Source organism: Manacus candei, unplaced genomic scaffold, assembly GCF_025592945.1.
Source record: "Manacus candei isolate 608988 ecotype Guabito, Panama unplaced genomic scaffold, ASM2559294v1 h1tg000013l, whole genome shotgun sequence".
Taxonomy (NCBI): Eukaryota; Metazoa; Chordata; class Aves; order Passeriformes; family Pipridae; genus Manacus; species Manacus candei.
In genome coordinates, this window is record NW_026138061.1 from 4,123,254 (window position 1) to 4,146,215 (window position 22,962).

The window sequence follows — 22,962 nt, forward strand, 5'->3', positions numbered from 1 at the left end:
AAAATTTCCCTTTGATTGGAGTCTAGAGAGTAAAAGAAAATATCCCTGCTTCCTTTAATAAAGGTGTAAGACTTGCTGTTACCAGAGCAACAACACAATAAAACCCAGATAAGGCAGGTCCTCAAGGCTAACCTTACCCCAGTTCCGACTGGAAGAGGTTGCAAGCAAGTGCACTTGCTTGTAACAAACTTAATCCACCCCCATAAACTGGTCTGCTTTTCATAAGTAAACAAAAATCCATTGCCCACACTGCCATGAGAGGCCATTTTTTGTGTAGGGCAAAGACAGACCCTTCCCCAAAAGCTGGGAGATTCCAGCTCCTCAGTACACCCCAGCAAGGCACCTTCCAGACACTTGCTGGGGGGCCTACTGGTACTCTACATATTTTTTCAGCAAGGTTTGTGGGTTTTTTGCTAAAAGAAAATGAAAAAAAACCAAAACAAAATCGGGAGCATGGGAGGGGGGGGTGTAAAAAAACAAAGCAAACAGGTGTTCATAAAACCTTGCTATACCTACACACGATGGAGCCAGTGGGAGATGCAGATGGGGAAAGGGAAAATAGCAGTTATCTGGGTGGCAAGACCTAGAATATAAAGTGCCTTGATAAGCAAAAACTGTCAGACATTTTAAAAATGAAATAAACCCACCAATTATTTGAAAGAGGGGAAAAAAACACTATTTCCTTAAACCTATTAGTCTTACTGCAATCCCCTGCTCTGAACCCGGCCTCTCAATGTCGCCTGCACTCCATGCATGCATTATGCATGTGTATGCCAGGAGCCCTAAGAGCCCTGACAAATAACAGCAGGCCCGAGGCTTTACTGGATTCTCCAGCAAAACGCAAGCCGGCAAGCAGAGGATACCAAAGCAGCCTGATTATGTTTCCGTCTCGCCTCTGTATTATCCAGCTAAACACTCCTGATGGCATGCAGAAGATTGACACCAGCCTGGCCTGTAGCTGCCTCCCTGGGAAGCTTAAGACACACTCCTATCAAAACACAGCTCAGCAATAAAAAATCCTTTTTTTTTTTTGTGCTCAGCCTGGCCACAAAGCAAGCAAAATTGGAAAAGTCGTCAAGCATTTCCACTATTTAGTCCTTGCCTTTAAAAATGCTGTTCCCTTCAAGCTAAGCCTGCTCAAATAAACTATAACAGCTCACTAGATCAAATAGTTCGCTATATTTGTTTGGATGAAATGAATGCAGTGCCTTCACCTTGGCTCTGCTATACTGGCCAAGGGCACTTGATCTCATTTTGAACAGTAGAAAAATGGAGCTTTTTGCGTTTTTTAATGTCAGTGAATTAATACTTGGGGTGGTGAATTTTGCTGGGGTTCTTTTTTTGTTTGTTTTTCAATTTTTAAAGAAAACCTTTCAGCAGTATTACACCAGCAATGAATTTCTGCATTATCTGCTCAGCTTGCCACATCTTGGTCTGTTTGCAATTCCAAATTCTCTCTATTAAACTCTGCTGAAAATTAAGAGGCATTTATTTTATGTGGGTTCCAGAAGAACTTCCTTTTACTTTTCCATGCTGGATCCACATCCACAAGCTCATCTCTCCCTCAGGAACACACAACTGAAGTCATGCACATAAACTGTCATCCCTTTGAGCTTTTCCAAAGAACACTTCCACCATCACATCCCTGCTGAAACCAAAACCCCCTTTACTCCTACCTACAGCAGAAATGCACACCATCTACCACTTCACAAGACCAAATAAGTGGAGGTTTATCACACCTCCAGCACCTAGGAAGGAAGAAGCCATTTAGTGATGCTTGTAGGGACAAACCAAAGAGATGACAGGAATCAAACTAGTGCTGTAAATCTGCACAGCTTCAAGTGCCCTGGGCAGCGACTCCTTCTCCAAGACCTCTTCACGTGCTACCTTGGAACACAGCAACCCAGTTGTCATTTCATGTCTCACTTCTGCGTTTGCAGCAATTAGTTCTTGCTTTTGTCAAAGAGGCATCAAGAGAAATGTTAACAGTGATGGAAAACACACACTGAAAGAGCCATAAAACTTCATCCTTCATTTAATGTGTGTTACTTTCTCAATTTAAACACAAAGAAACAGCAGATGGAATTCAACGTCTTCATACAATAAATCCTTTTGCAACATAAAGCCACTTCTGAAGAATAACACCACAGTCTTTTTAAATGCTGCCTCTCCTGGAGTTCTCTCTGCTTCCTCTACAATTTCGGATTTCAGCCAGCTGATAAAAGAAATCAATTTTGCCCCCTTTAAATGCCAGGGTTACTAAGGCCTGGCATTACCTTTGAAAGCAGGAGGCCTTCCCCAGCTCCAGCCCCGCTTGGAGAAGAGCTGCAGCAGGATTTTGGGTCACAAATCCCCGTTTAGCTTCTCGTGGGTTAAACAGAGATGGATTACAGTGAAGGTTTGTTTCAATAATCTTGAAAATTGTTAATGGATTAATCTGAGGACTATTTCCCCCAGAACTGTGCCCAATTATTTCTTCACCACTGAATGAAGAAAGTTGATGTATCCTTCATGGAATGGGTGTATCCCATTGCTGTATGGCACTCCATGGCGTCAGGGCACCTGGAGCTGCTCAGTGGGGCTCGGCAGCCCACCAGCCCGCCCAGCGAGGTATGTCACCAATAAGCCCTAACATGCCATTATCCTACACCATTGCTTAATTAGTGGGTTTATAGGCGATTAGTCACCTGATCCCAGGGCCCACCTCCAGCTAATCTCAGTTGAACACAGGCAGGGAACACCTTTCTGCCTCAGGGCTGAGAAACAAACTGGTGCCTCGTGCCTGTCGCTCAGGTAGCCAGTCCGCAATTAGGGACATGAAACAACTTCCCCTCAGGGACAGCAAGTGCCTGAAAGGCACCAGGCTGAGCTGGCAAATCACCCACAGGTGCCAGACACCAACACTCAGACCCGACAGCACTCGGCCTGACGGCGTCCTCCAAACCCACAGCTCCTGGACTGCCACAGGGGAAGGGGGAGGACCATCACCATCCACTGAAATCCCATCCACACCCATGAACATGGGCAGATGTGTTAATTTTTGTCAGTCTTCCTCATCACTGAAATCTATTTGAATTGGTAATAAATTTAATCTTTCCCAGTTGAGTCTGGTTTGCTTGTGACAGTAACTAGTAAGTGATTGCCTTGTCTTTGTCTCAATCCATGAGCTTTTTCATACTATTTCCCTCCCCATCATGTTGAGGAGGAAGAGATAAAGAGCAGCTGGCCCAGGTCAGCCCATGAGACCAGGAAAGAACAGGCAATGTTCACCAAAATGCAGCTTTGCAAGAAGAACTAAAACCTTGGGTGGAATTTTTTTTTTTTTTGTGAACCAGCACAGCCACCCTACACAAAAACAACTGTACAAGATGCTTATGGGACATAGTTTTTCCCTCTTTTCAGGCCAGCAATCCTGCAGTAGGAGTGAGAAGAGACCCAGATGACAAACTCAAGGATTTCTCAATAAAGGAAGAGTTAGATTTGCAGCAAAGGATCATATTTACTGAAACTGTTATTGATTACATCTAATGGCAAGAATAGGAATCCAGATTGTTGTATTTATTTAAGATTACACCTTGAGTATTAGTAGCCTTCGACAGTTTTAAAATGTTCTGTCACTCCTTCCACCAAGAAGTTACGATTCTTGTCTTTCCATTAAGCAAAGACACTTACTTTATTAATTTATTTCCATGCACCCCAATTCCCACAGATGAAATGCATCACATCTTCAAAAAACTCTTGACAGAGTTCTTTTAAAAGTGCTTTCATTTATCAGAAGGGGTTTTCAGAGCTATTATCAGCTCTTGCAGGTACATCAAGTACAAAAGCAGCAGCAACAGTCTGGTATCTTGTTCACAGCAACAACCCGCCTAAACTTTTGGGGCAGGGGGAAAGAGACAGAGAGCTGCTCCATAGTAAAGCAAATTCAGAATCTACTTTTGGCTATTTCAGCTAGAGAGGGAGGAGAAAAAAGAACCAGGCAAGTAGTGCCTTGGTTTCATCTCACAGGTTATCAAAGCAAGAGCTGTATGCCTTCCAGAAAAGTACTAACAATGACTACATGCAGACTTCAATAAAATGGGAAAAAAACCCTACACGGGCTACGCAGTTAGGACTTCTCCACCTCAGTGTAGTCGTTCAGCTATGACAAGCTAAAAAGTTGAGTCCTAAACACACAGCGCTGTTATAGAGCTTCACACCCTAGTAACACATCCAAATGCCATACATCTAATTTTGGAACAAAAATTGTAACTTGGCTTCTGCTTCCTCCTACCCCTCCAAAGAAAATTATGCTGAAAACAAAAGATTTCTTTTTATAGTTTTACCAGATAACAGAATCACACAGATTATTATGAATGTCTCATTTCAGAGGCATTCACTACACTACCTCCAAGTAGCAAAGAGACGCTATTGTGCTAGACACCACACAAAGTCACAGATGTTACACACAAAGAATGTCCTGGATAGGCAGATAGGATTTCAACATAGAGACTATCACTTTTCCAGGATTCCTTCAACAGGCAAAAACAGGAAAAAAGTGGAGGGGAGTGGGACAGAAAAACAATAACAGATTAAGGAAAAAAAAAAAAAAGGGGGTTCTGGCCACAGATGTCTCAACACACTGGACGATACAACGGTTGACAATCAGAAGTTCCCTTCTCAGGTAACATCTCGCACTGGAAGTTCTTCCTCTTTTCTAGAAGAACCAGTAGTCAACTGGGGGAAAGGGCACTTGGCCAGCCCTAACTGCAAGAGTTACAAAGTGCTACCAAACACTAATATGTCACTCTGTGCAATCCACCCATTTAGCCAAGTCCATGATTAATGGACTGCCTAGACCTTTAACAAGTCACAAAAGCTTTTGCAGCACACACGTGAGCACAGAATTAACAAACATCATCTTGCCTGAAGTTCATGATTGCTCTTCTCCATCCAAAAAATTCTGCTTGTTGGCTTTGCCTCTTTTTAGACTGAAAAACACCAAGAGCCTATCTCATGAATGCTTCTAAGCTGCATCCATTTCCCAATCACTCACCAGAGTGGTCTTAAATCTTTCAACAGACTGAAACAGAAATTTTGCTGGCAGGAGAGACTTCACTCTTGTAATGAAGACACAGAGGTGCACACAAAACCTATTCCATTACTTCTTTGGTTTCACTCACCTCATTTCAAATACAGAGAATCACAGAATGGCTTGAGTTAGAAAAGACATTTCTAACTCATCTAGACAGAACATCTAGACCAATCTCCCTGTCATGGACAGGGACATCTTTCACTACATCAAATAAGCCCCATCCACACTGAACACGAACACTTCCAGTGACGGAGAATCCACAACTTCTCTGGGCAACCTGTTTCACTGTCTCATCACCCTCACGGTAAAAAATTTTTTTTACCAGAACTCAATCAGCAAAGTTCCAATACTGATTTCAAGAGCATCCCCTAGCCTGATGGTTGTCCATCATCTGTTTTCCAGTGCTGCAGGACAAGAAATAATCAGTTTTACCTGCAGCAGAGAAGCTTCAGATTGGACAGTCCATTCAACTATAAGACCAGATAACAGGCAACTCCGAAAGATCTAGAGCTTCCTTTCACTGGAAGACTTTCAGGTAGAGTAACACATTCATATAGAGATCTTACAGGAATACTCCTAAGTGGCAAGGAAATGGACCATCTGACTGCTAAGTACCATCTGTCTTTCTACGCTAAAGGTACTGCAAGTGCACAGGGGAAGTTTGAGCTTAGTTCCATCAGCAAAAGGGACTCTCAACTCGTGCTAAACCCTTGCTGGGCTAGGAATGAAAACTCAGTATCAGCAAAAGACAAGACATGAACTTCACAGCGAGAGCTGAAGGCACACATTACTGAATGGAGGAGCAGACAGGTACAAACTCAAGAGTTTGAGAGATTACAGTGCATGCAGGTGAAAAGTAAAAGCATGTCAAAGATCAGAGTGCCATTTAACCAGTAACTACCCTTCGGGAAAAACAGCAGGGGTAATTAAAACTGAAGTCTTGTATTCATACATCTACTTCCATTATTTCTGCCACTTGTTCTGCAGGATTAGAAATGCATTTCCCTCAGCATGTACAGTATAGATAGGCATGCCAAACTGTGCTTTCCAAAGTGATATATTATCACAACATTGAAAATTATGCAACAAAAACACTACTGAAGACATCTCATAGGCTATTAAAAAAATCTGTCAACTGGCTATTTCTTCTATGTATCACAGAACCACTTGTTTAGTATTTTCAAAACTGCTTAGTTTTTAGTCTAAACAGTACATTAGGACATGAAAAAAAATCCAGATAAATAGTATGATATCCTGAGAAAATCGAGACTAAAATCCAGTCAGGAAAGTCCACGAAAGGGTATTCACCCTACTGTGGAAAAAAAACAAAACAACAACACATAAATACATTTCTCCATTTCCAAACCATCTCAAGAACTCTAAAGAATGCCCAATTCCCTGTGCATTGAAATCCAGCACTGCTTCACAAGAACACAGGTAGTTATTAGACCTCGCTAATCATTTAAAGGAGGAGGGAACTGAAGTCTGGTACCATTCTGTTGTCAGAGCTCTGGAGTCTTTAATTTGTATTATAATAACACCTGCACTGCACTAGCCCATATTTAAACATCCCCAGTGAAGGATACCAGCTGCCCCACGGTTGTGACTTCAATCTGTAATGCAGCAAGGACCTTTGAAAACCCATGCTGGCTTACCACCCAACTCATGAGCCTCCTTCTCTGTCAACAGGGACCACGTCAAATCTGTACCGTCCACAGTTCAATTTCTTGGATTGTAATATGAAGAAACTCAGTTCCAAAGCAGCCACTTCATGGTTTAAATCCAAGATTGGGTAATTAACAAACAAAAGTTATACTCATACTGTGAGAAAATACATCATGCATAAACATACAGTCTCTCCCTCTCTAAACATAGGAAGTTATTCACAAGGCAGAGGGGGGCGGTGGGAAACAACTAGCCACAGCTTCTAGAGACGTTTTATCCCATGCCACATTAAAAGAGTTGGACATTAAGCAGTCTTCCAGAGGAAGCATTTAGTTCCACATTCTTCCCTGCAGGTCTGAACAAGTTTGCAAGCCTGAATAGCAGATTTCTCCTCAGAGACTCATCAATACCGCCTTTCATCCACTCAATCATTAAGTGGCCACTGTACATTCTCAGCAGCTATTTTCTAAACCCACAATATTTCAGCTGGATCAAAATTAAGATAATTAAAATATTGGGAGGCAGTCATTCAAGTTAATACCTACACAGGACAGCCTCAAGCCAACGGCCCTGTGTTGGTCATCTCATCAACACCACTGGGGTCTCATCACTTCTTCCCAAGCAAGCAGAAACCGTAATTTCTGAGCATTCACTTGACACAATCTCCATCACACAAGCACTCATAACAATCTCCAGGACCCAAAGTACTGACAAGCATTTGAGATGACCACAAAAGTATTGCACTGGGAAAAAGGCAGCAGCCAGGTACCCAAGTTTTTAATGCTTAATGAACTTTGCCTCTTGACAGACAGTAAAGTAGCCTGGTGCAGGCTACTTTCTCTCCATTTCACTCAGGAGAAGACAAATAATCCCTTCCAAGCTCCGAATTAGACACCTGGTTTGCTCATGGGCAAGGACCACCATGAGGTTTGCTCATGGATGATTTCATTAGGAGGCATCTCATCACAAATACAGCTTTATCAACAAAAAATCCCACACCACTCCACAAAGGGCTTCAGAGACACTACAAAGCACACATTTGACTTTCGTGGCAAAAAAAAAAATCTCAAATTCTTCACGATCAACTAGCTTATGGTTAAGATACTCCAGTCAGACTTCTCCACCAAAATCTGAGATGGCTTGTAGTTTCAGCTACAAGATTGGAGTTCAAGACACTTGAGACATTTGTAGATGTCATCTCTTCCGCCAGCAAATACTGGGTCATTGCAGGGGGTGACCAACAAGACACCTTAATCAGTAAAAACGAAGTGGTGTGTATGCGAGGAAAGAAACTACTGGGAGCTTAAAAAACATCCCCTCATTAACTCCATCCTCTGGATGCACTCAATTCCTTCTTGTCCTAGGGGAAGGGAGTAGAAGTCACTAAAACTGCAGCCATAGTTTGCTTTTCTGTTAAATGGGAGCCGTTCTTTGGAGCTAAGTCACACAGAGAGCACTTTGAAGATGAAAGCTAATATGGTCTTAACCACGAAGCTACCAGACGTTTTGTCTCCAATCTTTCCAAACATCTCAGCATCCAAGGTATCTCACAGCCCAGCAGGAAGAAGTCAATCAATGTCCTTAAAGGTCAGCACAGATCCCATCAAACTCAGCACCTTACAGTATCAAGATAGACATAATTTTCAAATTGAAAACATACACTTGAAGAGGGAACTGCATTTCTATATGCAGCCTAAAGAGGCTACTCTAATGCCTCTTTATGGTACTAACTCAAACCTCTCTGTACGCATCTTTTTTGCGCACTCTAAAGTAGACCAAAAAGTCTTTTTAGATACAGTTCCTATTCTGCTTTCTGCAATGTACTGCTTTCTGCTTATCTCCAAGACCACACTGTCTCTGGATAGACCATGAACCTCAAAAATGGTTTTCAGAAGCTGAAAACACATAGGTTGTGAAGCAGAAGATGGAGTATTCCTGTATATCTGTAAACAGCATCAACTGTTGCAACTTCTCTACTTAAAAAAAAAACAAAACAACAAACAACAAAAAAAGTCAAAAAACAACTTTTTTAGGTATTTTATAACAAAGACTTTGGTACAGCTCATGCACACTCAGAACTGAGGAAGGAAGGAGCAAACTCTACCAAATCTGACCCTCTGTTAAGTATTAACCAGTACCAAGCATGTAATTACACAGACTTCTAGTCCTCCAACATTTGTTCAGTCAATTGTGTTTCATGCAGCACTGCACAAGTCCTTCCCCACTTACAACCTCGCAAACCCTATTGTGCAGCACTTGGCGTCCTGCCAGGTCCAGAAGGGAGTACTCTTAAAAGACATTAAAAATCTTTGCCATGGGTATGTCACAGAATAAACCAGCCTCGTACACACTTACTCAGCAAATGTTCAGTAGTTGTACAAATTGTTAACACTCACACAAGAGTATCTGGATCAAGAAAGCACATGTCCCTAAAAAATAAACTACTTGTGAATAAGTATGTTCCCAGCTATGCCCTGCTGCTTGAACCCCAGTGTTTAGGCAGGCACGCAGTGGTTCTCCTTCCTGCACCATCTTTCAGCCCTCACTGCATGTCAATCCCTCCCCCTCTGAGATGTTTACAGAAAGACACTGCAGCTGCTTAGAAAAGGCAAGGAATTTCAGTGTATGCAAACCTACTGTCTGACCAAGCAGGTTGTTGGGAGGCAGTTGGGGGTAAGAAATCAGCACAGCCAGCTATGGTCTGAATGCCTTGGTGGCAAAACCTTCAAGGAAAGAAAAAAAAGTGGGAACAAAAGCTGCAAATGATCTCATTTTACACTTCTGGGGAAAGGGGAAGATGGGTCTATTTGGTAGGTTTTAAATAGTTGCCCTGAAGACCGTCATATAAGGGATGTGCCAGTGCAACACAGCACATGTGGGAAAGCAAGGACAGAGATGCCCTTTCCACTCCAAGCCTGTATCTGTCTGTTGCACACAGAATCACAGAATAGTTTGGGTTGGAAGGGACATTACAGATCATCTGGTTCCAACCCCCTGCCATGGGCACTGACACCTTCCAGTACACCAAGTTGCTCAGGGCTCCATCCAGCCTGGCCTTGGAACACTTCCAGGGATGGCCATCCACAGTTTCTCTGGACAACCTGTTCAGTGTCTCACTATACTCACAGTAAAAAATTTCTTACTTACAGCTAATCTAATCCTGTCATCTTTCAGTTTGAAGCTATTCCCCCTTGTCCTGTCACTACATGTCCTTGTCAGAAGTCCCTCTCCAGCTCTCTTGTCACCCTTTAGCTGCTGACAGTGCAGTAAGGTCTCCCCAATTCACATAGTCTCATCTCTCAGGACTGTACAGGTCCCTCTGTATGGCATTTCTCCCCTCCAGCATGTTGACTGTACCACACAGCTGGGTGTTGTCATCAAACCTGCTGAGGGTGCACTCGATCCCACTGTCCATGTCACCGACAAAGATGTTAAACAGCGCCAGTCCCAATACATCACACAGTTGTTTTTCCTTACAATAGTTACCATCCTTAGCAGCTGGACTGAAACTAGGCCTTAAAATGATTCAACTGAACATTTCTAATCTCCACAGAGATCTCAAGCTTCAAATAAAGCACAGCTGTGGAAGAGCTGTCATACTACGACATGTCACAATAAAATAAATTTGCCCAGGTTCTTTGGTACGTGTGCGTTGTCCTTCTGATTTACACAAATGCTGAGGCCTTGCAGCTGTACTTGCTGTAGTAACTGTCTCAGCATTTCTATTTTTTCGATCACATGTTTTTTTCCACTCAGTTTATATTATTTGTGTGAATAGCATAAGGCCATCCCTCAAAAGTAATCAGGGCTACTTAACAAACAAAACTCTTAATCCCTGATGTGGCCACCCCCTGGTCCCAACTTCTACAAAAAAGAAGATTAAAATGCTGCTTCTCACCAGTCACTTCCTAACAGGAGATAAGGGACTGCAAAAACATAAATGTTTCTCATGCCCATATGTTCATGTCTCTCTACTCTGCTTTAACCAAAAGTTTTGCATGGCTGAAAGCAAAGGGGTACCACTGCCTCATCCAAGAGGCAGCAATGGAGTCAAGGGTTCACCTCCGCTACAGTATTAGAGGTCACTGCCAGAAGGAAAAGGTTGACTTTATTGAGTTTTAGGCTAAAACAACCATAAATAAGTCACATAAAATACAAGAATTTCTAAAATTTTCCAATCTTACACCTCCTTTGGGAACCTTGTTTTTGTTCACTAACATGACAACAATATCTGCACATCTCTCACATGTGGGGAGATGAATGAGACTAATTGGTAATCCAAATCTGACCCATAAAAATTTAGTAAATCCTCCCGCTTGGTATAAATGAAGTCACAGTGTTCATTAAACTCATGTTCCTCCCATGCCCACCCCATGGATGTCAAGTGCTGCACACATGCAGCAAGCCCCTGCTCTGTCAAAACACATGCTGGCAGAAGAGGCAAGACAAATAAAGAACATGCTACAAGTCAAAGAAACACCATCAAGCAAACTACAAACACTGCCAATTTCAATGTTTTCAGAGATGTTGTCTTTTTCTTCAGGATAGCAGAGAACAATGTGATTAAAAGGAATGTAAAATGAACTCAAAAGGAAAAACAGCATGACAGAAAATCTCTGCATGAGAAGACAAGGTCTTTTAAAATCCATCCACAACAGGCCCTCCCAAAAATTATCTGCACTGATTTGCTTTGCACTAAAAGAAATATTGAAAATAACAGTACATTGCAGTATCTCATTTCTCAATTGCAAAAATGAATTACAAACCATTCAGATCAAATACTTCCTTCCCACGAGGAACTACAGAAAATATGCTGCATTCAAAGAGAAACTGCACAGCGTTTGCAAGCAGCACACAGAACTAGTCCTCTTAGGGAACAAGCACATTTTATTTTTGCTTTTATAAACTTTGATTGCATTGAAAAACATCTTGCATAAGACTATAACAAACCATACGTGTCATGTACTCAGTGATGTATTGTAGGAAACACCAGGGCTGTGACAATGGATCAAAACTTAAGGATGGGATGGGCAGACATTTTCCCACCTTTATGATTCTTTAATCTGATCCTGAAATCTCAAAGCATCGAAATCCAATTCTAGAGCACAACAGCCAAGTACAACTCCCATTGTGGACTTTCCACAAACAGTCCTGTCATCATGTACACCATCATACTACTCAACAAACATGACCCTTGTTTTGCATGGAAAAAACGGACTTCCCCTGTCAGGGGATTGAAGTTCCAGGTGTTCTGTTCAGCCTGAAGAAGAGGAGACTGAGGGGAGACCTCACTGCAGTCTACAGCTTCCTCACAAGGAGAAGCAGAAGGGAAGACACCCATCTCTTCCTTCTGGTGACCAGTGACAGGACTCGAGGGAATGGCCCAAAGTTGTGTCAGGGGAGGTTTAGGTTGGATATTAGAAGGGGTTCTTCACCCAGAGGGTGGTCAGACACTGGAACAGGCTCCCCAAGGAAGTGGTCACAGTACCAAGCCTGACAGAGTTCAAGAAGAATTTGGACAATGCTCTCAGGCACATGGTGTAATTCTTGAGGTATCCTGTGCATGGCTAAGGGTTGGACCTGATAATCTCTGTGGGCCCCTCAGAATATTCTGTGATTCTGTGATGTACAATAATGTGCTATATTAATGGGATGTTTATTAACCATATCTATATTTACTCAATAATATGATTTCTCTAATTCACTTAGCTTTACACTGAGTTATTTTGGAGCATATTTTGTTGAGTATTAGCTCCAGAAATACTTTTGGTAGAGGGTGGAAAGAAATTTGGGGTTTCTGGAGAAAACATTAAAGACAGTTCAAGAAATCTCAGCCAGCAAGACATAATCTTGCTATCAAAAATGTGATGTTAGTCACACCAACATATATTCCCCATATTAAGTTTCAAAGTTAACGCAGTATACAGAAAAAAAAATGGAAAAAATCACATTGTTCAGAATTATAATTCCCGTTTCTGTAACCCTGTCAAGATCAGGTAGAGCTCAAAATGAACAACAGGTACACCTGAGCTAGTTCTGTATTACTGTGAACAAAGAGAAAAATCAGTCCACGTGTACTGTATCTTCATCACCTCAGCTGCAGCACCCATCTGCATCCACTGGCAAGACTTCAGAGTAATTTACGCTGTTGATTAACCCTACCATCTTTACAACAAAGTTTGAGGCAGAGCAATACACGATAAAAGAACCTGCAAACTGTTTAGCTAAAAAAAAGGCGGATGCTGCAGCAAATCCCTCAGCACTGCAGGGCATGTGGGGCCTTGATCATAGCCTGTGATGAGAAATCAGCACAGATAGTGCACTTGGGTAAGTGTGGGCAGACCCCTACGCAACATCTCCAAGATCCTGCCAGAAGCCTGCCCACACAGACCTGACTACATGAAACAGCATTTAAAATGCTAATTTTCACTTTACTACTAAAGGTATGATTAGTTGAAAGGTTCTGGTTAGCTATCAAAAATAGCTATTTTTTCTTAAAAATTGTCATGTTCCTTTGTGCACAATTCACAAAGAATCCTAGTGCATCTCATCAGCAGTACAGCATCAGCTGCATCAAACCAAACTACAGGTAAAAATTCTTTGTTCTACTCCTGCTAAATAACAAGCAGATTTTCCAAACCATAACAACAACCATACTGCTAAAGATCTGCTGCGATTCCTTCCAAACCTCCCCCCTCAGTAATTGCCAGTTCACAAAACAGGTTCCACTACTATGGAGCATTAAGAAAAAAATATTCACACCTGTGCCCATCTCCATAAGCTCATGTCAACATGTTTCTGATGAGCAGCATTTCCATGCAAGTAGCAATGTGTAGAAGAAAAAATAAAACCACATAACAAAGGCCCATTGGCTTAAGAGTAAGAAAACCCAAATGCATCACTCATGGAAAGAAGGAGAGAATAAACATACTGTGTCCCTCTGTGATGAAACCCAAACCACACTGCATCTGGAACAGAACATCTCCTGCGTGCTCCCTGCACAGCCCACTAAAAGGATTCCAGGATTTGTGATCGTTTCCTGCTTTTTGGGAGGTTTATTTTAAACTGCAGTCATTATTAAATCCAAGGGGGTTGAGAGCCCGAGGACCACCACCTCCAGGACTGCAACACTGTCTTGACAGATACACACTCTCCCTCCTCTCTGTAATCTGCTTGCTCTTGACAAGTCACGCTTTTAATTAAATGTCTCCTCATTAGATGTGTTGAGAGGACAGTGCATATGAACCTTGCCAAAAAATAACTTCTAGTGCAAACAGGTTCTCCACCCCCCACAAAAATACACATTAGAAGCCATTCACCTCTGCCAGACTCCCTCCTAGAGCAGATTCTGTCCTCCTCCAACCCCACCTGGCAGCTCTTTCTCCCGCAGCCCTCCCTGCTCACGAGCCCTGCATGGATGAGAACATCCAGAGAAATCCCGAGCCCCTGGCTGGGAGCAGCACCGCGTGCTCGGTTGCCGCCTTGAAATTACGGCGGCCCCCCATTATCTGACGCGTCCCTCAACATCTCCCGACAACTGCATCCTTCCCAGTCAGCCCTGGGATGAAGACAGGCTGCCCTTGTCCAGGGGAACACTGCAGTATTCTGCAGTAGGGCCGTCTGCCGGGGGCAGGGTGCCGCGGGCCCTGGGGTTTGGGGAAGGCATGACTGACAGAACACAGCGAGGCTTTTACGCTGTTTATTTCCACGAGAGAAGGGTGGGAGGCACCCGCTCACCCAAAGAAAACCCTGCAGAAGTGCCCTTGGCTGCCAAGGATATATTGGGAGCGCCCCTCTCAAAGGGACCCTTTGGCAGTCAGGATCGGCACACTCAGATTTCTGGTGGCTGGTGGAGAGGAGACCCGGCGACTTGAGACCTTTGGATTCACGCACAGAAAGAAGCAAATGCCACCTCCCTGAGCATACACAGCGTGAAAATAATATCGCATAACCGACCGACTCGCAATTTTAATCCAGGCACACATCAACTTTTGAGCATCTCCAGGCTGAGATTTTTCTCCATCGCTCCCATCAGCCTGGCACCGAAATCCCCACTGCCCTTCCCAGCCCCACCCCAGGCTGACATGCTCCGTGCCCGGCTCCTCCGCACCACGCTGCCGCCTCGCTGCGTCCATTCTGCTACCGCTCTGACAGCCCAAACCAGGGGAGAAAAAAGGAGGAGAAGGAAAAGATGGTTAAAAAAAAAAAAAAGAGGCAGGCTTGGAAAACGCTGACCCTGGTGCAAGGTAACAGCTTGCATGTTTGAGCAGGAGAGACAGCGAAAGGAGGGAAGGAAGAGAGAGGGAGAGGTGGTGTCCTGCAAGCAACTCGCAAGCCCCAAACCCTGCTGGGGTGTGAAGCATTTACAGGGGCCCCTTTGCCGGGCTGGTCCCAGCCCCGGGGAGGGTCCCCCAGCGCCACGGGGGAAGGTCGCGCCGCCACCAGAGCCCGATGCGGCTGCACCGCCCAGGGCGAAGTTTCGCCAGGCCAGGTGAGAAGACACCTCCCCTCCCCTGTGCCGCCCCCAGACCCCTCAGCCTCTTACCTTCATGTCGCTTATGATGGTCTGGAAGAGCCCTCCGAGCGCACTACATTCCTTCTCTATCACAGCCTCCATTTTCCTGGCTCGAGCTCACTGGAGGAGCAGGATTTCACCGCTACCGCTGCAACTGCACTGCTCAGCTGGAGGAAAATCAGACACCCCGGGCTCCCACCTCACCCAAAACAAAACAACAACAAAAACCAAAAATGGGGGGGTAAACAAGCCAATATAGGCAATGAGGGGAAAAAAAAACCAAAACACCCCAACACACCTGTACCCCTGTCTGCCTGCACGTCTACAACGGGAAAAAGGATAAAATCCAGCCTCTCTCCTACACGCGCCTCCCCGCCCCGCTCCGCGGCACCCGGGCACTCAGCGCCGAGCGGGCACTACGCGCCCATGCGGGGGCAGCCACAGGGCCCATCGCTGCGCATCGCGGCCCCGGCCCCCCGCGCCTCCCGGCACGGCAGCGCTCAGGGCAGCGGGCGCCCGCGGCGCTGGGCGAGAGCGCACCCCAAAAAATTAAGTGGGAAAAAAAAATCGGTCTCTGTATAAAAAGGGGACGAGATCACGCCGGTCCTCGTGGCGCAGCCTGTGGAAGGGGAGAGTCTCTGCCAACCCCAGTGGAGCAGACTGCAGCTAGAGCACCCGACCCGCTGCCTGCTCTCCCCGGGAACAGCCCGCTCCACCCGCCTGTGCCGCTCCCGCGGCGGCAGCGCCCGCCCCCGTCCGACCCCGTACCGAGCGCCCCGCCCGCCCCGCCGCGTCACCGGCGCGGCCACCCATTGGCCCCGCGCGGCCGGTGCACTGGGGACCGCGGGTTCGAGTCCCGCTCCGCCGGGTCTGGGTTTTGGTACTGGTGCTGGTCCTGGTCCTGGTCCCTACTTCAGGGCAGGCGCTGACTGCGTGTCTTCGGCTCGGCGAAGAAGCGGTTTTCTTCGCCGAAATGGCCGAAATTCGTCTCTGCTGGTGAAAAGCATCTGCCTCGACACCCCCGATACCGAGCTGAGAGCCCTCAGCAAAGCAACACCCTGGGTTGTACAGCCGGCAGCGGCTGTGCGGCTGTTCCCTCATCCTGTCCCACACATGCCAGACGATACCCAAGGGTGTGAGAGTGGGTTGTATAAAATGTGGGGTTTTAAAGTAATTCAGTTTGCACATTAACTGTGCCAAATTTTGCGAAACATTTGGTCGAAATCCTCTGTTTCTTCACGTAGGCAGTCAGTGGCTCACCCTCCACGTGTAACAGCGGAACAGGAGCAGCACCGAGGGTCCCCGAGACCCCCGTTGGCATAAATGGAGCAGTGCCCCGCTGTTTTGGGGAGCAGAGCTCCAAAGGTCCTGCTGCCGCCCAGCCCCGGGAAGCTGCACACCCAGGAAAACAGGCTGTGTTGCTTTGTGGTTTAGTAAGAACCACTTGTAGAACCAGGAACGTGTACGTATGGAAGAATCAGCCTTAGACGTTAAAGGGGTGTGAGGGGTCTGTCTTTACGTACACACAGCGGTATGTGAACGGCCATGACTGAGAGGGCAGTTTGGAAATTTGAGTTATTAAGATTAAAATCTATCTTATAAACTCTGCCTGAGAAGAGTCAGTGTGAATGCCAGCATATTTTGCTTCATTTCAGACAGTACCTGGGTACATGCATAAATTAATATTGCGTGTTAATTTATCACTGAGGGAAAAGGCTGGACAGGTGCCCTGTCTCCAGCAGGGCCGTGGCAGCACAGGCTGGGGCAGCAGTTTCCCTCTGCTTTGGAGAGGAAAACCCTGCAAAGGTCTGACCAGGCGATTCATTTTGGAGCTCTGCATGACCCTCACTCCCATAGACAGGTCCAGCAAACGTCCCCAGAGGCTTGTAGTAGCGACACCTGCCCATCTCATACAGAGCTTCTGGTGCTGTCACATAACCAGCATGACAGCGTTCCCCTGGGACAGAGTCACAGCCAGCAATTCGGCAGGGAAAGTTGGTGGCCTACTTTGCTTTCTTCAGCCACTCTTTCTGGGATGATCCTTGTTTTAGGGCAAACAGCGACTTGGCTAACCTCCTTTCTGGGAATGAGAAATTTCAGTGTAAAAGGTTGTGGAGTGCACAATGCACATGAGAGAGGAGGGTGAAAAACCTCCTATAAAGAAAAGCTGTTGTTTAAGGACTGCATTAATGCTTTAGTTAATAGAGCTGCCTTCTCTGTAGTAAGCAACAAGTCTTCATACACTGATGAAAGAGCATGCAGGTATACAGCCAAATAAATGAAGTAGTAATTTCAAGCCTCAATAAATTGTAACAAGTAAATTAGGCATATAATGTAAAATAATCGGTTTTACCTTGCAAATTTGAAAGGAGAAACTGTCCATGTCACTGATTATGATGAGTAACTTGCTAAATCACTGTAACTCAAGTGCACCCGGTCACAACCTAGAGAGACCTTATCAAAACTGTTCAGGTGGAATATTTTTCTGTCAGAAGGTGTTAGGCCATGCAAAATGGAGATGTGATGATTTCAACACACTTTTACATTCAAAAATCAAAGCGCAAACAGGAAAGTATTTGTTCTTTCCTGTATTTTTTATTTCGAATCTATTTTGTCAAATTTATAAATTGCATTTATAACTTTGAATAAAGATTGTGTTATTTTTATGTTTTAAAATTTTTGTTTGTTCATAACCTAACACAGCTAAAAATAAAGCAAGGACAGATAGCCTGAAGGCATCAAAATAGGATATTGATAACAGAATTATTTTTTTTCTTTTACTTTGAAGGACATTTCAGACTTTTAATTTTGTTCTGCCTTTTAGTGACTTCTAAGGATAGAATTTTTTGCGGGATGACAATTCAGCTTCAACCAGCTGTAGAGTGAGAGTTAACATTTTTCTTTGAAGACCTGAGTCCAAATGGTTGTTTAAAGTGTGAGTAAGAAGTAGTTTGGTGATGTTGTGGTAATGTCGGGTTACCATCTGTCACATTTTTTCTGGGATCTGCTTGATTGATTCCTAGCAAATCACTTCCTGCAAGCATTATTTGCAAAACTTTATTATGGGCAAAGGCTATTTTTGTGTTCATGAGCCATCGTTACCAGGGAGCATTTCATTACCAAGTGATGACATTCTGTAAAATATCCTGATTCATGGGCAAATGCCAGCACCACTTCTTGACAATGGGTGCATCTTACTCAGTAGCCCCCAACAGATGTCAACCTTAAAATTTGTCAACTTCACAATAGTAGCCCGTGTTCTGACATCCTTCAACACGTTGGGTGCTCTGCTGACAAAAAGCCTATTCCACTGAAACCCCAAGTAGGTTTATGCTTAAGAAAGAATTTCTCCAGAGATAAGTGGGCAGGTTGAGCAATGACTTGGTGCTCAGCATGGGGGAGCAGCAAGAACAATCCAGGCCAGACAAAGTGACCAAGGCACAAAGTACAGACGGAGTGAAGCAGGACACAAATCCATGAGGGTCAGAAGTCCACAGCGTGTTCCCAAGTCTGCCAGCGGACTTGCCTCATGACCAGAATATATCCATTCAAATTTCTGTGCCTTGCTTTCTCCTTCTGTAAAATGAAAATCCCAATTTTTAAAAGCATTCCTAGTGTTTATGCACCAAGCCCAAGTGTGAAATGGTATTGCAATCAGAACAAATATATCCTCTGTCAATGTGCTGTAAAAGGTTTAACTGTGGTGCTTATTTAGGTCCTGATCTTATAAAGATTTAAGCCCACTTATGAATGCGAGTAGCCCCGTGGAAGACTAGATTACACATGCACTTAAGTGTTATCAGATTGAAGTCGTAGAACAACAATCACAAAAGGTACTTAATCACCTTTAAATTACAGTGTTCCTAATTTAGCTAATGTTATTCCCCAAGGAAAAATTGCCTCATCTAGCATACAATCAAGAAAGAATCAAGGGCTGTTCCTTCAAGTGGTTGACAGTTCAGAAAGAGATATGATTTTTTAAAAGAATAGGTTGCTAAAGGCTGAACTATTTAATTGAATTATCTCTTTAAGAAATTGATGCAAATTAATATTATAATACTCCATTATATTGCTACAGAATCTTTCATCCTTGAGCCTTCATAAACTATATTAATAAACTCAAGTAGCATATGTATACTTTTTTTTTTAACGAAACCAGTAATCTGTCCCCATTTGGGGCTTTCTAATAACGATTTATATTTTGAAGGATGATGGTGTTTTCTTCTTTATAGATTGAGAAAAAAGAGCCCAAGAGCTTCCAAGGGGTGGAGTCCCTGACACGATATGCTCCAGTCCTCGAGGTGCTCACAGGGTACAATCCTGCTCTGTCTATGAAAGCAGATAAGCTCACTTTGCAATGCCTAATTGGAGAGAAAGGTACGATAACAGGCAACAAAGCCAGAAAGATGACAAAAGGAATTGATTAATCCATTTGAGACAGTTGTCTCAATAGCATTACAAATATTAGATAGTGACCCTTCCCTATCACTAGTGAAAAATCTGTATCATATTGTTCACTGGCCATACATGGAGGTGGGGACCTGGTGAAGGAGAATTCCCCTTTTTTCATAAGCATATGCTTACAGTATTGCAGTTTCAGAACAGGAGAAATAACAATGTTGTGGTTCTCCAGCTTTATCTGGGTTATTTCTATGTCCCAAATTGTTTTTAAATTACCAAGTAGCATTACTGTAGTGGGGGTACCTCTGCAATCGTTTCTGCTTGCTGCTTGCTGGCAAAATAACAGCTGTTATTGCTTTACCAGGATTGATTTCCATAGAACAGCTCCATCTAAAGCCTACCTACAGGCAACAACTCTGCAGTAAAATATCAATGCAGTCTCATTTTCGGCTTTTCTCAGAAGGCAAAAAAAAGGCATTTTCAGCAAAGTTCAACATGGGATGTAATTTATTCAGGACACATAGAGGACGAGATGCTTATTTTTCAGGGACTAAAGTAGTCTTCCACTACCCTCCTCACCAACAAATAGGGAAGCTGCCCCTAGGTATCTCTGTGCACAAGCCACGAAATCTGAGAATCGGGGTTTGTGTGTCATATCAAGGGGTTTGCAGAGAGGCCACATTTTAAAGTAGGGGGCAGGTGACATGTTCTTGTTCACATGTACCATCTCAGGCTGGTAGATCACAAAAGGAGCTGAGGTGTATCACCTCCCTCCAAGCAACACTGCTCTTAAAACTCTTCCACGATTAGCCTCAGTAAATGTCCAAGGGGGTTCCCATGGACAAGGTTATGTGGGCACTTTCATCCCACGCAGGTCTGGAGTGGCACCAACAGTGTATTTCCACATTCACTGCTCAGCCACAGCTCCCTCCCTGCAGCATCCCTGTCACCAGCACCGGAGCTCAGGCAGCCATGTGATGGGTCACTCAGGGTCCTGATTTGGCTGAAAACTAAGGCTACAAGATGATTTTGTCCCAGAGGAGGACCCTTCCTCTTTGTGTTTCACAAAGAAGGGGCAGCCTGTATAACCATTCCCATGCTCGTTCCCCAGTAGATACCTTCTTGTTTCTCATCTACAGCCAACACAGGTTTATAAACAGAACTGTTGATCTGAACCCTCTTTCAGTCTGACTTCAGTACCTTATGTCAAGTTCTGGTGTGGACACATTCACTTCACAAAACCAGGCCTTAGCTTCACATTTTAAAGGTGCTCAACTGATGCAACTTGAAGTCATGCCCTAAATTAACTTGGATAAAATTTCCAAGTAGTAGTCAAGCAGAAAGAGAAAAAAAAAACAGGTTATACTTGCAGTTACATACATGCTTAAATGCTCTGAAGAAATAAAGCCTATAGTAGGTCTCACTTTTGCAAATATCTCATGTTCTCATCTTTATAGCAACATTACCTTTGACTTCAGTATAATTACACATATATATCAAAGTTGCCTGTTGGGCTCTATCTCCAGCACGGATATTAGTCCAAGCCTTTGTCAGCCATCTTTCCCTTTAGGTGTTGTATAAAAAGAATCTGAGTTCATCTGTACTTCCCATCAAGCAATAATTTTTACTAAATCACTATTCCTGAAGTCTCTGAGATCTGTATTTATTGGTACATGCAGAACTCAGTGTGTTGAACCATCTCAGGACATGGTCATGTGAAACATAATGCAACACTTTCTCCTATAAAAGAAAACATTATTTTTTGCCAGTTCGTAAATCCAGCTTTTAAAACAAGGATTACATTCACAAAGAAATGGTTTAGAAAAGAAATAAAACATATTTCAATGGGCAGACTTCCAACTCTATGTAGGTGTGGAATAGTCAGGCTCCTTCTCCCCCCCCCCATCTCTTTAATTATGTTTAGTTCTTGAAATTCTGATGAAAACAACTTGAACACTAATCCTCTTTTCCAGACCTAGACACCTGAGATGTCGGTAAGGAGAGATTGTTAGGTTGAGGTCTCTGCTCTGAGTCCAAATTAAAGTTCTGCTTGCCAGTTCTAATGGCAAACTCTGTGGCCAGAAAGCATTTTGGGGACATCAGATCATGGTGAGAGCCTGCTACTGTACAGTTTCTTAAAAAACAAACAAACAAACAAAAATAGCAAAAAAAAAATGCCCAGAAGAATTAGAAACAAGAGGAGCCCTTCCAATAAATCAAAGAAGATGGACAAAAAGAAAAATCTAGTCTATTGATCCAAATAATACAGGCAGACTAGCACGTACTGGAATTTGGGACTAAAACCAAAGAGAGCTGACATGAGGACATACTGCAGGGAGGGACAAGCACAGCCATGAATGGTGCCATTGTGTGACTATTTTAATTAATTTTTGTAATGAAGCCAAAGCTCTAATTTACCACATCCCAAAAGTAAATAGAAAAGGTTATGACCTTAATTTCAGAGGTGGGGAAGGAAAACCTAATTGCTAAGTAGTCATCTATCACTCATTACTGCAATTGGATAGATACAGTTGGTGTGTTACTATGAATAGTCCAGATTCAACAGTCAAAATAGTGGGTAATGACAGTTTTGTTCCCTTTTCCTTTCATCTTCTTTACAAGCCTTTGATTAATAACATTTGGTACCAGTTTTATCATGTGGACTGCAATACTCCCTACTCCACAAGACTCTGAATAAACCTGTCTGGGACACATAATAGCCTTTATTTTTGTCTTAGTAAGCAGATATGTGATGCTTCAGCAGGATGCAAAACATACAGAGATTACAGGAGGTTCTTCCTGCCTTCTTATTTTCTGCTAGCCCCTCGTGAGTATATGCCTATGCAGGATCCAGTGATAGACAGACAGTTTTTCCATGTAACATGTCTACAATGAAAAAAGTGCAAAAGTCACATCTGTTTTTAACCACTAAATAAATACAATTAAATGTGCATTATATGCTGTTCAAAACATGCCTCTGTTTGCATCACTCAGACTGTGCACAACCATCCCTGCACTTGATTTATGGGGTCACCTCTATGGACTAAGAGAAAAGTGCATGGACAGATCTGAGACTGGTGGGAATCATCAAGCCTTGTAAAATGCTATACCTTTATATGTGCCCACATAAAAAGAGTGCAATACTATTCACTCACTAAATTAAGTGTTTTCTACTTTGGATCTTTTTTTCCTTTGCCCTGTAATGCCAGTTTAAAGAGAAAGTTATCCAGCATCAGAACATGAAGAATTTAAGCAGAAATGTTCATAATTAAAAATGCTGTTCTAGCAAGTTCTGCTGTGGCAGAAA

General features: G+C 43.6%; 1 protein-coding gene across 17 annotated transcripts in view; it reads right to left on the reverse strand.

Annotated features, from left to right (window-relative positions):
- The window catches only part of MTSS1 (MTSS I-BAR domain containing 1), a 125,369-nt gene extending 109,370 nt beyond the window's left edge, over positions 1-15,999 (reverse strand). For 7 of the 17 annotated variants that reach the window (XM_051778607.1, XM_051778604.1, XM_051778603.1 and 4 more), the window contains exon 1: positions 15,285-15,998. In XM_051778607.1, coding sequence (XP_051634567.1) covers positions 15,285-15,356 — 72 coding nt within the window. In that variant the 5' untranslated portion in view covers positions 15,357-15,998. Of the gene's footprint in view, positions 1-15,284 lie in introns of all 17 variants that reach the window. The other 10 variants (XM_051778598.1, XM_051778606.1, XM_051778608.1 and 7 more) reach the window with 5 other exon arrangements.
- Between the last annotated feature and the right edge of the window lie 6,963 nt (positions 16,000-22,962).